We start from the raw sequence: 16,838 nt of genomic DNA on the forward strand, positions 1-16,838 counted from the left end.
TTCACACTTTGTTATCCTTATATGGATAAGCTTATGGTCTTTAAATGCAACACAAGTTTATTTTACACAGAGCACAGCAGACATGGAGTGGAAACAATAACTTTTAATTCAGTGTATAGGCATATTATAATGAAAACAAGTGTTGCTCATAATTGGAAAATGTATTTTTCTCCAAATGTCCACAAAAAAGTAGAGATTATAACTTAACTTCCTGATAAATCTTAACCAAAAAAGAGGTGATCTGGGCTTTTCTTCACTGGATTCATGTGGGGCTCTGGAGACACAGGGAGATTCAGTCTCTGTATTTTTGCACATTTTAAATTTAGATGTGTGTTTTCTGCAAGTACAATCACATGTTCTTTCATATATTAAAGATGGCAAGAGATTAATGTAGATGCCAGTTATTATTATTCATTTGAGCCCTTCATGGGTAAATATCCTGAACCTGCCAGAGGGCTGGAGAAATAAATGGCTTTATAGACAGCAGTGAGTATGCTGCATTTGGTTTATATGGGTTTAAATGTTTGTAGAGCTGATCTTTGTTGATAAGTAGAGACAGAAGAACTTGCAGACAGCTTGCTACAGTTGTTTGTTCTCTTGTCAGTGTCATTGTACCCAAAACTGACCTATCAAAAAGTGACAAAAAAGTGTTGAGATTGTATATAAAAATCCAATGTTTTTAATGATACAGTATGAAAGACACACACAGATTATTAGATTATAGTAAGCACACTGGAACATAAATCTTCTACCATTTTTTGGGTCTATTTAACATGGCCAGCAGCCTAAGCAAAGGTGCCCAGCCTCACTCCATGGCTCTCCTGGTAAGGTATGTGTTGGTATGATGCCTGGGTACCAATTGAGGGAGAGAATATTAACCTCACCAACATGTCTGGTCTGTCCAATCGTAAAATGCTTTTACAAGACTTTTACTTAGAAGGAGCTTCGACAATGAGCCCCTGTGAAACCTAAATATACTTATAGACTGGTAGAAATATGAAAGTTTATGGGCACCCAGTTGGCTTTACTCTGCTTAGTTTAACTGAAAGACAGAAAGCATGGGGTATAGGCTATCAATAAAATTTAGTCAATTTTAATCCATCAAAGACAATAAAAACCCCAAACAAACAAAAACAAGGTGCATTTTTAAGGGAGCCGTCAGCCAGACAATTTCTTTGACATGATTTTTATTTTATTTTTTTTTAGTTTTGTCGACTGGCCATTTAATGAATACTTGAGGAGTTAAGGAGGCTCTACTAGAAGTAAACTGAGATGTAAAAATGTTAGCAAGTGCCCTACGGCTATGCTTATCTGGTAATAGAGCCAGACAAACCATTTCTCTCATTTCCCAATGCCTGAAAATCTCAGACAACCACCTCCTGTTTTGTCATTATATTTAAGAGAAGGACATGAAAGTGGTTTTGGTACATCGTTGGGATTGTATAACTCTCATGATTTACTTTTTAATATAATTCTGTAATTCTACCCAGAAAGTTTTTTTTTTATAACTTCTTTTATATTCCTGCTTCCTGACAGGTGTCAGGGTGTTTTCCATTTTTCTAATTCATACCTCGCTTTCATTTGAATTTCTGGTGTGTGCTCTGTTGGTGTAAACCTGTAGTTTATCGTTTGATGTTCTTCTGGATTTCCTGAAGCATACTGCCATCATCAAGACAGAGATCAGAATAACACCCCCAACGGTAGCACAAATGATGTTGCCTGATGTATTAAAAAGAAATCTTGAATCATGTAGCCTTTATACAACTTTTTCTTCTTATAATGCATAATATCAGACAGAACTTATACCTGTTGTTGACTTTTCCAAGGTGGGATTTGGATATGGCAATGTAGAAGAAATATCAGTCTCATTTTCAACAGCTGTGTAAGAAGGAGGGGTAGAAGAGTTATTTAGAGTAATGATAACTTCTGTAAAAATAATACAAATGAAACCATTAAAATGCTAAATTGTCTTTGGTCTTAAATACAGAAGTTTGTCAAAAGTGTTATCTGCTTAGTATACTTTGACATCGAAGTAGGCAAGGAAAAAAATGTGCACAAAAAATGTTTTCTCAGTTATTTTTTTTTTCGATTAGAGTATCTGTGGACACTTTTGTTTGGGGTTTTTTTTCCCTGGTACAACTTGTGATATTTGCTCACTTCCATCCATCCATCCATCCATTCGCTTCCGCTTATCCTTTTCAGGGTCGCGGGGGGCGCTGGAGCCTATCCCAGCTGCTCACTTCAACATGAAATTCAAAAATAAAGTAGCATTCTCTTCTTTTTTCACTAAATTTCATTTAAAAAATACTTTACATTTTCACGTCAGTAGTTCTTTTTTGCAATATAATGTTTTTCTTAGTGTTGTCATGGTACTTGGTCATTTTGAACCAGTGTTTTTGAGTTGCTGTGTTTTGGTGTTCCTTTGTATTAAGGTTTATGTTTTAGGTACCACCGCTCCCTCTACATCCCTTTGACAAGTGTGCGTTCAATATTAGACTTTACAGGACAGGTTGAGGGTTTTTAATATCTTAATTATCCTTTCATATATAAATACTTGAAAAGTATTTAATATATGAAAAAAAATCACAGCATTTATGTTCAGAGTTTGTAACAATGTTGTTTGTCATATATTTTTGCTAGTAAGAAATGAGTATGTAAAACTTTACCGACCTTGAGATACAGCTATAGAATTCACTGTAGTGATTAATTTTAAATCAAGCTAAAAGAAATAGGATTATACACGTACATTTCATTACTGTGAGCTGTACATCAATGTATGTGTCCAAACCAGGCCTGTCCACTCCACACCGGTATTTCTGTGAGTCTGACAGCTGGAGATGACTGAAGGTCACAGAGAAAGATCCATTCGCAGAGTCCACCAGAGTTATCCTCCCTGATTCTGCTCTTCTGCCAGATTCTACAGTAACCAGTTTGTCTTCCACTCTTGTGCAAGGATCTTTGCAAAAATACTTGTGGTTTTTCCATGCAAGTGTGTGCGAGCATTGGAAGGAGACATTTCTCCCCTCGAATCCGTCTACTTTGATTATGACTCCTTCTGTTAGTTCAGCTGCTAAAACAAATGACATTACAGGAAATAAGGCATCAAACTGAACATTTAAAAGAATTAATGTATACATTTTAGGTAGTCACTTACCATATAAAAAACAGGAGAAGAAAAAAATGCTCTTCATTATGCCTGACAAAGTTCCAGCTCTGTAGATCCTTCTCATTCTAAGTGGTTCTCAAGGGCTCTGCATTTACAGCCTATAAGTTAAATATTTGTACCACAAATGGAGAACAGACCCAATCCTGCAGGCTAAAATATCAGCTGCATTCTGTTTACCCAAACTGATCTCACTCTTGAAGGTTTGGAGGCAGACATCAAGGGAGGAGCAGGTCCTATAGTCTCTGTCAATCTGACATGTACACAACGTCCTTCATGACCCTCCGCCTCCTTTAACTGTTACACAGTTTCTTGTGGGAGTAGTATGAATGCCATTTTCCTTCACATTTGTTTATACATTAGAAAAAATAAGGTTTGCCAAAATAACTATCAAAGTTAATTTTACTCAATGTCAAACTTTGATTCTATAGATCTCTAATTTATAAAAACATATTAGTCATATCTTTCTCACAAATTGGAAAACACCTGATTTCATACAGCATAATTTTTGTCATCATTTGTCATTATATAGAAGAATTATAGCTGTACCTCCACATCCCAAATGTACTCTGCTGAACTGATATCTGGTGACTGTAGTGACCATTTGAGTCTAGAGAATTTATATTCAAGAAATATTTCTGGTTGACTTCACGTGACCAGAGATGTTATGTCGCAAATGTATTTATACTGCTTTTCTCTGACTTTATCACTGTCCTCAACACATCATGTGTGCAGTATATAAATACTATAGATGTAGTCAAAGAGCATACTGTACTAAAATATTTTTGTTAAAATCTCAAAGCAGAGCCACTTCAAAAACTGAAAATGTTTTATTGTCACCATTTCAAGTAGTTTTACATACTCATACTTGCTTATTATCTGCTTAGGAATAATGCAACAAAACTGACCTAATATCATAGCTATAGCAGTTATATGCAGTTATTGCAACTCTATAAAGGTAATTCCACTCTTCTATTTGCTTCCTGTATAATACCCAGAGACAAAGGTGATGCCCAGTTTCTTCCACAGAGCAGGCTGTTACATTCAATCTTTGACTTTTATACACACCTGCAGTATGTATAACAACAAGCAACACACAAGTGTGAATTAAATGGGTGAGAAGTCTTCAAAATGGTTCAAATGTGACCTAAAGCCATATTTTTTAAAAGGTATCAGAAGAAAGAGTGCAAAGGTGGAACCATAGTACATGTGTGCAGTGCTTACTATAACACTGCTTTGAACTTTGTAATGGCAAAGTTGTGGCAAATGTTCTCCTTTGCAGGTTTAGAATTAATACTTTGTGTGTGTGTGTGTGCGTGCGTGCGTGCGTGTGTGTGTGTGTGTGCATGTGTGTGTGTGTGTGTGTGTGTGTGAAAATAGGGAAATGCAGTCCCAGAATAAATAAATCATTCATCCACTTTTCTGGGGCTGGGTCACAGGGGCAGCAGCCTAAGCAGAGAAGCCCATACCAATTGGATTCAGGTATGGACTATGACTATGACTGGGCCAGTAAAAAACCCGATTCTTTTCTCTTTTGGTCATTCTGTTACAGATTTGCTGCTGTGTTTGGGATCATTGTTCTGCTGTCAGACAGACAGCCTTACATGTGGCTATGGAATATTTTGTTATACAGAGATCATGGTGATTTTCTGACTGTAAGGTGCTCAAGTCCTTGCGAAACAAGCCCAAATCATTATCCTCCACCCCTTCCATCACCCATAACCATGCTATTTTGGTTTTGACAAGGAGACGCTCTAAGCATCAGACTTCAGCTTAAGACCAGTAATACAAAGGTGGCTTTAATGTTTGCCCGCACAACATTGAATTTTATGGGCATGATACAGTTTCTGCATCTGCCTAGGCCCACTTGTGTCAGAGTAATGTGAATTTCATCACCAGACAGTGAGCTAAGGCTCTGCACAAACATCTGTGTACCTGTCATTGTTTTGTGACCACGTGTGGTCATCAGTGAAGACACTACTACAATATGACAGCTAGACATGGTTACTTTGCGACTTCAAAGCACTATAACAGGAGTGAAACCTCATTTGTCATGTCTGCAGCTGCCTGTGTCCTCGTACACAACAGAGTGTAATCCACGCTTAAGTGCATCAGTAAACTTTTGTTTATTCTCCAATCAAACATCGTATTTACTGGATTTTGTTTCACTCCATTTTTCGGGCCCCACCTGCAGTAGCACCATGTCTCACTAATGGAGTCCTGCCCCACAGTTTGAGAACCACTAGCTTACAGGGTGGTCTTAAAGAGAGAAGTGATGTTTCAGATGAACTGGGGGACTGCTCCAAGATCCAGCAGATGCTGTGGGCATCAGATATCAACTCAGGAAAAGTGAGAGGACATTGACTTCAGTGTGTATACACACTTAATTTCAGTCAAAGGATTCTATCATTAGGATGAATTAAAAAAAACAAAAAACAGAACAAACCAGTACATGTATATATATGATATGTATGTAAGCTACATATCATTCATTTATTACATGAACGCTTGAATAGAATAGAATAACATAGAATAGAATAGAATAGAATAGAATAGAATAGAATAGAATAGATCTTCATTGTGAACTACACATCACTGTGATGTTATATTGTTTCACAAGTTGATAGTAATAAGTATAATTTGGGTTACTCATATCAGTGTGCAGTGGGAGGAAGCAAAAACCAAGTCTTTAGCATAATGAATTGTATACACAGTTTATCGTAAAGACATAATTCACTCTCATTTTCACAAGTTTTCATTAACTGTGAAGACACAGACTGTTCGGTATTTACATGCTGACATTAACCACAACAGCACATGCTCATGAACATATCACAAAGTGACACAATGCTTTACTAATGCTTCCCCTGAACTTAACCGGAAGTATTAACCTCATGAAGTAACATTTTACGCTTTTAACTCTGAGCAGAGAAGCTTTTAAACGTGTCCTTAAATGCAACAGAAGTTGAATTTACACAAACACATGAAGCCAGAGACATGAAATGGAAATATTAACAGTACAACTTAGTGTACAAGTTAAATAATGATGACAATGAGCGTTGCTCATATATTATTTATGGACTTGTCCATGAATGTCCATTAAAAAATCATATCTTTAAGGTTAACTCTCCTTTATTTCTGATAAATCTAAACCAAACCAAAGTGATCTGGGCTTCTCTTCAGTGGATCCACAAGGGGCTCTGGAGACACTGTTTGTGCAACTCTCTATATTTTTGCATGTCTTATGTTTAGCTTTGTGTTTTCTACAAGTACCATGATCTGTTCTTTCATGCATTAAGTTTGGCAAAGTATTAATGTAGATTCCAGAGTTATTATCATAGTCATTTTGTTCCCCTGTGGGTGAATATCCTGAACATTCAGGGAGTTTGGGGGAAGAGATGTTTTCATAGATATGAAGGTGTACACTTGCTGGGGGATCAGATGTTGGTAGATCCTGTCTTTGTTGGTGAGTAGGTACATAAGAACTCTTAGGTGACTTTTTCCTACACTTTGTCCTCTTCTCAGTGTCATCATAACCACAGCTGACCTGTTGGTAAGTGAAAAAGAAACAACAAATCAGCACGTTCGTATGGGACTTGCATTTATTGGGTGTTTGTACTGCATTTATTGAAAAATTGGAATAAATTCGGGAGAATGGTGGCTCTGGGAGATTTTCGGGAGGGGCACTGAAATTCGGGATTCTCCCAGAAAAATCGGGAGGGTTGCCATGTACACTGTAAAATGTAATATTGTGTTTAATTAAAAATATTAAATAGGCTGAACTCAATTTTTATCAATTTGTTATTAGAACTCAATTTAAATAAGTTACCAGTACTTTTTATGCAAAAATGCTGATAAACTCCATTTATTTGAGTTGTCTTAACTTAGAATAACTAAGTAAGCTGGAAGTTTTGCTTCTCAGGGCGGAAGGATGAAAGATGTGTTTTGAAAATGCCACGTGACTACCGTCCTCCTCCCTCTCGGATCAGTCCGCATGTTGACGGTGCATTTTTTATGGAATATGTTGAGCAAACCTGGAGAAGCATCAGCTCAAGATATTATTGTTGTCATCGCTGTGGATCTTTACCTGATACACTGACTTGGTGAGTAAATGTTTACTCTTATTCAAACTGATTTTGTGGCTTCTCTTAGTTTAGCACCAGGTTTAAAATCTTGCTAGCTAGTTAGTGTTAGCCTAGCGTTGCTGCTGCCGCTGGGCTCATGTTACTTAAAAATTAACACCACAGCCTTAAAAACCTTACATAAAACTATGTGGTGAAATTTTCTGTTGATTGTTTGAAATAAATAAGCGAGATAAGAGCCCAGACAAAATTCTTCGGGAGGTGCAGCCGTTAGGGGTGGGGTAGGTGTGGGACGTGGGGGGTGGATAACAGAGCTCTCCGAAAACGTGGAAGCACTTTTGCAAATATGTGATATTTTGATAAATTAAGTAGATATTTGAGCATTACACAGCTACATTGTCGCCTGAAAATATCTTAAAAGGTTATTTTGTGACCCAGAAAGGGTAGTCTGGGGAAAAGGAGGATCGCATTTGTCGGCCACGGTTGTCGGAGCCTGTGCTTACTTGTAAGCGCGGCAATGGCGGAGGAGCGCCGCTGAAAAACTTATTAACTTTTCTGGGTCACAAAATAAACTTTTAAGATATTTTCAGGCGAGAATGTAGCTGTGTAAATTTCAAATATCTGCTCGATTTATCAAGACATCACATATTTGCAAAAATGCACCGACGTTTTCGGAGACGTCTATTTTTTTTTCATGCTTTGTGGCAGCTTTAGAACATCTGTGGCATCTATTAATGTCAAATCTAGCCTTTATTTAACAACATAAGCAAACTCTATGTTACAATGATTGCACAGCCATTAAGGATCAAATCAGTTTCTGAAAAATGTTCTGTTTTTTCTCCCTCTGCTTGCTTCTTACTGTCTTTGAGGCTCGGGACCAGCACTCCTGGTGTTGGACAGAAAGACATCAGTAAGTATTTTGGTTTTCCAATATATTAGCAACTGTCAGTGACATTTATATTAATCAGGCTGAACTTTAATCATGCTTTAGATCAGCCTGTTTTACTTATTGTTTTGTTTGTGCTTTGGTTTGGGGAAGTTTTTTCTTTACTGATCTTTTCCTGTCTTCTGTTATTAGACTTGAGATGTGACTGCACTGTGCTGTTGCTGGTGACTCCAGTTAATTCTACAAGACATGCTGTGTAAGTAAACAAACAACAACAACAGTTTGGTCTGCATTTCTTGAAAGATCACATCCCCCAAACTTAGTTTAGAGGGTCTACACTGTATATAGTGAAGTCTGCAAGTTTTCTAACAGCAAAATCTGTTTTGTGCCCAAAATCATTTTGCACATCATTAGAATGAAAGTTATTGGCCATGTTTGCATAGCCCTTTTTTAAAATGATGCTTTCATGACATTATTGTGTGTTGGGTGGTGGTCAGGGCTATGCAGACTGACAATTTGGGACATTGAATGTCACCTCTCCGGTGGGGAGGGAGCCTGAGATCGTCTAAATTGGAGTCTGTTCTATACCAAATGCAGAAAAAAATGTTTTAAGAAAGCAATTAAGTTCATGTTCCAAAAAATATGATTGTTTGCTTGCAGGACAACAGGAGAGATGAGTCCTCTGTCACAGATGGTGTGGTCAGTGAAGATGGTCGCCTGCAGGTTCAAGCTCATTGCATCTCCAACCCACATCCACTGCCACTGTACTTAAGGGAAGTTAAAGACTTTCTTCTGCACCTACATTTGGATCACCTCGATCCATGACAGTCATTCAGGCAGTAATGCCTGGACTGGAAACAAGCCATCCTTAAAATAATACAACATTCCAGCTCATGTGTTGGAATGGAAAACAAATGTGTTGTTTAAATTAGAGACTGCACTTGTGACAGAACAATAAATATTTTATTTTGATTATATAAGTAATGTAAGTACAAAACAAACTGTGGTAGGCCTAAACTTATTTTCAGAATAATTACATCTGAGACTTTGTTTCATTGTAAAATTATAACAGTGATGGCAATATAATTGTTTGTTGTTCAGCAGAACAGTGTCCAGTATGTTGGCTGTTATACTTTGTTGTGTTTGAAAATAAAAGTTGGGCTCATTTTAACATCATTACAAAAATTGTTGTTAATTATTTTTAATCATATTCATGGTACCACAAATTGTTTTTTCATTTAGTTGAACTTAACATGTTTGTCAGTAGGTAAACAATTAGTATTGTACAGTCAGAAATATCAAGTTATTCTTAATACTGCAGACTTGCAATGTATAAGTTGCCCTAACAGTCATCTTAAGTAAGCTTTACTTAGTTTTTTTGAGGCAACGAGTTTCCATAATTTTTTTGAGTTCTGGGAACTAACAAGGCTGTACAGTGTACTCAAAATGAGTAAGTTGCCCTAACTTGGTCATCTTACGTAAACTTGATCCAATTTTTTTGAGTTCTGGGAACAAATGAGCTTGTACAGAGTACTCAAAGTAAATAAGTTGTCCTAACTTAGTCATTTTTAGCTAAGCTTTACTCAATTTTTTTGAGGCAACGAGTTTCCATAATTTTTTTGAGTTCTGGGAACTAATTAGATTTTACAGTGTATGAGTGCATATACCAGGGCATCCAGGCCATCAACTACAAGAAGACAACACCTGCCTGCGATGGTGACGCCTCCTTACCAGATGCGCTGAACTACTTCTATGCACAGTTTGATGCTCAGAATGATGTGTTTGTGCTGCCTTCTGGGAAGAGGTACGGGAGCATTCGGGCCCTCACTGCCAGACTGCGAAACAGTTTCTTCCCCCAAGCCATCAAACTCCTGAACACTCAGTGACTGGGCTGATACACACACACACGCATGCCTTCATACACGTCACTAACAACCACTTATCTCCACGATCTCATACACACATACACTCACACCTTCACACATCAGTTACTTTTTGCACATCGCTCAGTCTTTTGCACATTCTATTGCACTGTTGGGTCTGCACTGTCTTGTGTTGGTATCGTTCTGTTTTTTTCTGGTGTTGCACTGTTTTTGTTTTGTTTTATTGCAATTTTGCACATTGCACTTTATGCAGTCTGGTATTGATTGACAATAAACCCACTGGATCATGACCTTGAGTTAGCTTAGCTCAGCTTAACTCAGTTGCGCCTCGATAGGCAATCAAACAAGCTCTGAATTTGATCCATCCAAAAGACGTGTAGTTTGACGAGGGTTTTCAGGCAGAGGATTTCTTTGAATACTTGAGGAGTTAACAAGACTCTACTACAAATAAAACTGAGATGTAAAATTGTTAAACAGTGCCTATCAATGATGCTGTTAGACATACTTGGTTTTGCTGCAGGTAGAGCTACACTTCTTCCAGTTTTCAGTGTATTTAAAATTCTCAGTTGAATGCCATGAGAGTGGTAGTGGTAACTTTTTATCTAATGGTATATTAGTCACGCTGAATCCAGACAGTGTAATGTCTGTTGATACACACTCACTACATTCCTGTAAATTCAGCTTTTTATTTCTGGACTACAAGCACAGCTTTCAGATTGACCTACATTTTTTGAGTTCATACCTTTCTTTCGTTTGCATTGGTGAAGTCTGCACTGTTGCAGTACACGTGTTGTTTAATTTTTGAGGTTTTTCTGGACTTCCTGCAGCATACTGCCAGAAGCACGATAGCGATCAGACCAACACCACCAACAGTAGCATACACGATGGTGCCTGATGAAAACAAGAACATTTCAGGTCTTGTTCATGCAAACACTTTAAATGATATTATCAAACTAAGCTTTACCTGTGTTGATGTTAGGTCCTTCTTCCGCTGTGAAGTTTAAGGCTGTAGGACAGAATGGAATATTCTGTCATATAAAGTTATCTGTTATTCATAATGAATAAGGGCTGATAAATATATTTATACCTGTTGAGAGTTTAGTAGGCTCTGTGGTGTCTATTCCTGTTGTTAAATGTGTTGTGTTGGTATTCCGATATGTCCATGTGGAAGACACATCAGGTACGACTGTTGTCACAATTTTAACAGCTGTGTAAGAAGGAATGGTGTAAGAGGTATTTACACTATTGGTACTTTTATTTTTGTAAAAACACATACAGGCCCACTTCTGGAAATATATGGTATGTAAAATTTAAATAAATGTAATAATTGTAAATGTAAATAATTGTAAAACGCAAAAAAAAAAAATGAATCCAATGATTTTCAAATCTTACGAACTCACATTTTATTTACAATAGAACACAAAAAATATCAAATGGTTAAAATGAACATGGAACATGTCTCAAAAGTCTGGAAAACTAAGTAGTTATACAAATAAAATAGCTGGAGGAATGCTTTGCAGATAATTAAGTTAGTTAGCAAGACATCTGCAACATGACAGTGTATAAAAAGTATTTTAGAGAGGCCAAGTAATGGAAGCAGAGGTTAACCAATCTAAAAGGATCACTTTTATATGTAATTGTCTCTGAACACAGTTCACTATACCATCCAGAAATGTAGGTTAAAGCTCTATCATGGAAAGATGCCATATACTTTATGAAGATAATCCAGAAAAACATTGTCCTCTCTGAGCCAAACCTCATTTAAAATGAAGTAAAATATTATGTGATAAGACAAATTGAAACTGAAGTTATTTTTCAAAACCTGGGTTTTCTCCTGGCTTGTGCACATTTCGAAAGCTTGTATCTCTGATGGTATGAGAGGTCATTAGTGTCTATGGAATTAGCAGCTTTGCACAACTGAAAAGTCTCTATCAGCATTGAAATGCGTATACTGTACAGGTTTTAGGGAAACAAATGCAACCATCCAGATAACGTTTTGGGGTTTTTTTTAGGAAAGGCCTTCAGTAAGCTTCTTTTACTAATAATATCTTAAATAACATACTCCTGATGCTGCTAAAATGTATATTGTTAACAACGTTAATTATGTCACAATGTGTTATGGGCCACATTAAGGAGTAACATGGTATGACAAGGTAAGGTAATAAGTAGTGCGACAAATTACTTTCTTCAAGGAGTAATTAAGTAACATATGGCATTAGTACATTACTGTATTCAATAACAACCCCAACAATGTTCAGAACCCCACCAAAGTGTGTAATGCCTTTTTCAAGAGGTGATTTATGGATTTAAAAAATAATTTTAAATCCACTATAAGTTAGAAAAGCTCATTCGGATTTTTTCTGCATTTTTCAAAATACTCTAATATGTTTTACCTAAAAATATTTGAGAGAATAATAGAATAAAGAGGAAAATACAAAATAATAGAATTTTCAGAGTTAAAAGAAGTTTTAAGTCTTGTGAGCTCCAGTCAAACCAAAAGACAAAAAAAAGTGAACCAAAGGATTATGAAAATTTTAAAATTATTATTAGCATATTATTTTTATACCCCCTATCTGTAACATAACTTCAGCAGTGGTAAGATACTTGTAGGGTAAATTTAAATTTAACTTTATTCCTCTTCTAGTGAAATATGAATGTGTAAACTTTACAGAACTTAATGGTATTGATGCATTTTATTTAAAATGATAGGATAATACACGTACCTTTCTTTACTGTTAGGTGTACCTCAACATATGTGTCGAAACCAGGCCTGCCCACTCCACACCAGTATTTCTGTGAGTCTGAAAGCTGAAGGTCACTGAAGGTCACAGTGAAGGATCCATCCCCAGAGTCCACCAGAGCAATCCTCCCTGACTCTGCTCTTCTGCCAGGTTCTACAGTAAGTAGTACGTCTCCTGTGCTTGTACATGGATCTTTGCAGAAATACTTGTTGTTGCTCCATGCAAGTGTGTGTGAGCACTGAAAGGAGACACTTCTCCCTTCGAATTCCTCTATGTTGATTATGGTTCCATCTGTTAGCGTACCTGCTAAAATTGAAAGCACTGAATGCAGAATTAAATGCACTGAAATTAGCATTTAAATGGCTTAAAGTGGTAAAATTGTAAAGTCACTTACCATATAAAAGGCAATAGAGCAATGAATTGATCTTCATTGTGGGTGAAAAAGTTACATCTATGTTGGGTTTTTTTGTTATTCTAAGTGGTTTCTTCTTGTCAAATATATCTACATGATCCACTGTTGTCCGAATTTGCCACAATCATGATAAAAGTAAACGTGTTGACAGGTACTTTCACAGTTTACTATAAAATTGCATAAGAGGGAAACCCCAGTGCAGACAGATGTGATTGGTCAATGGTGGAGGACAGACTTTCTTCCGCAGTCAAATCAGGTCTGCTCGCAATTCTAACTTTCAAAGGTTTGTGGGCATGAAAAGGAGGAAACAGCACCTACACAGCCTCCTTTGTGACAGCCTCTTTTAACTGTGTCATCAACACTGGCTCACAACATAAGTGCTGTTTTATGTCACATCTGTTTATATTTTGGAAGTTAAAAATTTCTCCATCATAACTTGTTTAGCTTCTGAGCAAGCTTTGAAACCTCATGGTTTAAATGCTGGACTGCAGCGTTCTCCTTTCTCCAGACATAACATTTAAAGCTAACTCAATAAACTATTTCTTCAATTATCTCCTGGCTTGACCATGTGATCTTCAGTAAAATGTAGAATGTCAGCAATAGTTACTGAATTGATATACTGTTGTTAATCATGGTTTTCCATGTTAAATATGGCCAAAGTGTTAAATTATGAGATCAGCTTATGAGCAAGTAACTCTCATGACCCAAAAGTTTAGGCCTTAGATTGCTCTAAAGTTGTCTGCGGTAAAAGAAAGCACAGAAGCTCCACCTACGTGCTACCTAAACGTTGGCAAGGGACAAACAAACAAACACATACGATATGATTTAAAAGCTGATCAATTACTAATCATAAAAAGGAACGAAGCTGACTTTTAGCATATCAAAGCACCAAATCACAACAACAGTCACATGAAGGCACTTTATATTGTAAGGCAAAGACTCTACAATAATACAGCCCCAACAATCAGATGACCCCTATCAGGAAGTACTTTGGCGATAGGGGGAAGGAAAAGGAAGAAACCTCCAGCAGAGCCAGGCTCAGGAGAGGGTCTCTGTGTGTTTCTACCATTCTTCCTTATTAAAACAGTTTTTTTTTCTTTAATTGCACTGCTTTCACAAACAGCCAAATACTGAAGTTTTCATTATTACAGCTGAAGTTTTCAGTAGCACAGCTATATTTTTAATATTTTTAGTTTCTATCTCAAATCGCTGAGACAAAAGCTGACAGGTCCAGAGTTGGCAGGTATAGAGAAATCTATGTATGACATCTTTTTCATGAGTAAGTTCAGTCATGAGAGTCATTGTGTTTTAGAGTTGTGGTTTTGTGGCTTAAAAACTACCTCTGACTTCTATCACTAAGAACATCCTTCCTGTAAAGTAAGTGGCAATGAGTAACAAAGACTTTCCAGCAGACATATATATGTGTGTACATGTATACAAACACGTCTGACAGATGATGCAGTCACAGAGCATAATAAAATAATTTCCTATATAAAAAAAACAAAAGAAGTCAAAGCAAAATTTACTTTAGAAACTGAAAAGATGTTTTCATATCATCATAGCAATTTTTTGTCTCCTTATCAATAATCCAGTAACAAAATGATGTACAATATTCACACACTGGTGCTGTTATTTTTTTTTATCTCTATGCCAATAAGTCTGAAAACAACTGTGTAGAAATCACTTCAGTCTTCTATTCGCTTTCTATTTAATTATACGTTGCTATACTATACGAAATATAACTATACATTACACAGACATAGCTTGCAGCAAATGTTGCACAAGTATAATTTCTGGTGACAGCACTGGCATCTTGCAAGGGTTATGTCATAGGCTCTGCGTAGATTCATTGTGGAAGCATAAATTAAGCTTTATTATAACACTGCTTTGAAATTTATGAAGATAATCTTAATAACGAATGTTGTTGTTTACGTTTTTAGAAATAAATCCTGTACACTGTTTTTTATGCAATTCTTTCTAATGCCTGTCTTTTTTATAATATAAAAAAGTATCAAATACAAAAATGTGGAAAAATATCAAATATATGGAGAATTATATTCAAATAGTTTCATAAAACAAAAAGAACAAAAGAAATTCTCAGGACAGAAACAAACTCAATCCTAGAATAAATCATAATTAATACTAGTTTTACCTCAACTTTAACTCTCAAAACAGACATTGGCTATGGAAAATCATTTTAAATGATTAAACATAAGAATGGGACACTCATATAACCCTTGCTATTTTGAGTTCTTTTTGGACCTTCAGAAACTAGTGATATAATTCGATTGAGTGGTAAAAAACTGTGGGGTTAGTGTACTTTAATGTCTTTATGTCTATAACAACCAACCTGCATATCTAACCTGCCACCTGCCAGTGTCCATTGAACGCATTGGAATAAAGGCACAGATTTTTTTTTCTTTTTTTCTTTCTTTTTTCATGCCCCGCTTCAGATGCTGTGAAAAAATAATGTCCCAGACTTCACAGTTTGTATTAATCACTACCCACAAAAAGAGAAAAAAGTTTATGGTCATGTTACAGTTTCTCCATTCTGTCTGAGTGTGGTCAATCTTATCATCAGACAGTGAGTTAAAGCTGCCTATGTCCAAGTATGCAACAAATACAAAAATTTTATTCACTGAACTTTGTTTCACTCTATATTGTTCTGTAGTCATCCTGGCCACACCCGCAGTAACATCATGTCCCACCAAAGCAGCCCTACCCCAAATGAACACTTCTTCCATTTTAACATGTTTAAAATTGACGTATGTAGAATTTAGCTACAGGTGAATTTGTTGTGTAACACAGGCAGGCTCAGTCGTGTCTACGCCCATCTGGACCAGCCAACGAACACTATGAGGGTTATGTTTTTTTATTTTTCCAGTGCATTCAATAGCATCAGGCCAACCCTTCTGGGTGATAAGCTGACAGCGATGCAGGTGGATGCCTCTCATGTGTCCTGGATTGTTGATTGCCTAACAGGAAGACCACTACTGGACTGGGTTATAAACACCGCTGCACTATACAGGAAGTACCAGAGTGGTCTCTATTTTCCGAGGCAGCCGAGGTCTTTCAACATCTGTTGGACAATGTTCAGAATTTTTTTACGAGTCTGTTATGGCCAGTGCTATCCTCCATGCTGTTGCATGCTGGAGCAGCAGGTTGAGGGTCGCAGACGCCCACAGACTCAATAAACTGATCCACAAGGCCAGTAATGTTGTGGGGATGGAGCTGGACTGCCTTAGGGTGGTGTCTGAGAGGCGAATGTTGCCCAAGATAAGGACAATGCTGGATAATATCTCCTACCCACTCCATGATGTGCTGGCTAGTCACAGGAGCATCTTCAATAAGAGACTGAGATTACCAAAAAGCACCACTGAACAACACAGGAAATCATTCTTGTCTATGGCCATCACCCTGTACAACTCCTCCATCTAATACACTGCACACTGTACACACTGCAATAGTTGCACCCGATGCACATGCTGTACAGTAAAATAACAAATGACAAAGTTTCACAGGTTAGAGTTAAATGTCAATCGTATATATTACACCTTTGTAATATTCTTGACATTTATAATTGAGTGATTTGCATATATTAGTCCTATTTCTTACATTTGTAAACTTTGTAATATATCATATTATTTAATTAGGTTATTCTGTTACTGTTA

At 36.8% G+C, this 16,838-nt stretch overlaps 2 protein-coding genes across 7 annotated transcripts; both read right to left on the reverse strand.

Moving 5' to 3' along the window:
* LOC112847187 (CMRF35-like molecule 9) lies at positions 1–3,365 on the reverse strand. 4 transcript variants are annotated; one of them, XM_025908287.1, is made up of 6 exons: positions 3,155–3,365; positions 2,747–3,070; positions 1,807–1,878; positions 1,571–1,719; positions 753–848; positions 498–626 (listed from the first exon to the last, which is right to left on the reverse strand). In XM_025908287.1, exons 1-5 carry the CDS (start codon positions 3,228–3,230, stop codon positions 786–788), a joined length of 684 nt encoding a protein of 227 aa, XP_025764072.1. In that variant the 5' UTR covers positions 3,231–3,365; the 3' UTR covers positions 498–626; positions 753–785. The 4 variants fall into 4 exon arrangements, with proteins under 4 accessions (XP_025764070.1, XP_025764069.1, XP_025764072.1 ...); XM_025908285.1 differs by lacking the exon at positions 753–848 and having other exon boundaries at positions 1–626; positions 2,747–3,067; XM_025908284.1 differs by lacking the exon at positions 753–848 and having other exon boundaries at positions 1–626.
* A 2,496-nt stretch (positions 3,366–5,861) lies between these two features.
* LOC102075672 (CMRF35-like molecule 3) lies at positions 5,862–14,058 on the reverse strand. 3 transcript variants are annotated; one of them, XM_019359762.2, is made up of 6 exons: positions 13,150–14,058; positions 12,738–13,058; positions 11,102–11,221; positions 10,979–11,020; positions 10,757–10,905; positions 5,862–6,710 (listed from the first exon to the last, which is right to left on the reverse strand). In XM_019359762.2, the coding sequence occupies exons 1-6, from the start codon at positions 13,184–13,186 to the stop codon at positions 6,285–6,287; spliced, it is 1,095 nt and encodes a 364-aa protein (XP_019215307.1). In that variant the 5' UTR covers positions 13,187–14,058; the 3' UTR covers positions 5,862–6,284. The 3 variants fall into 3 exon arrangements, with proteins under 3 accessions (XP_019215307.1, XP_019215306.1, XP_005454881.1); XM_019359761.2 differs by having other exon boundaries at positions 12,738–13,061; XM_005454824.3 differs by having other exon boundaries at positions 12,738–14,058.
* Between the last annotated feature and the right edge of the window lie 2,780 nt (positions 14,059–16,838).

Source organism: Oreochromis niloticus, linkage group LG6 (genome assembly GCF_001858045.2).
Source record: "Oreochromis niloticus isolate F11D_XX linkage group LG6, O_niloticus_UMD_NMBU, whole genome shotgun sequence".
NCBI classification, from domain to species: domain Eukaryota; kingdom Metazoa; phylum Chordata; class Actinopteri; order Cichliformes; family Cichlidae; genus Oreochromis; species Oreochromis niloticus.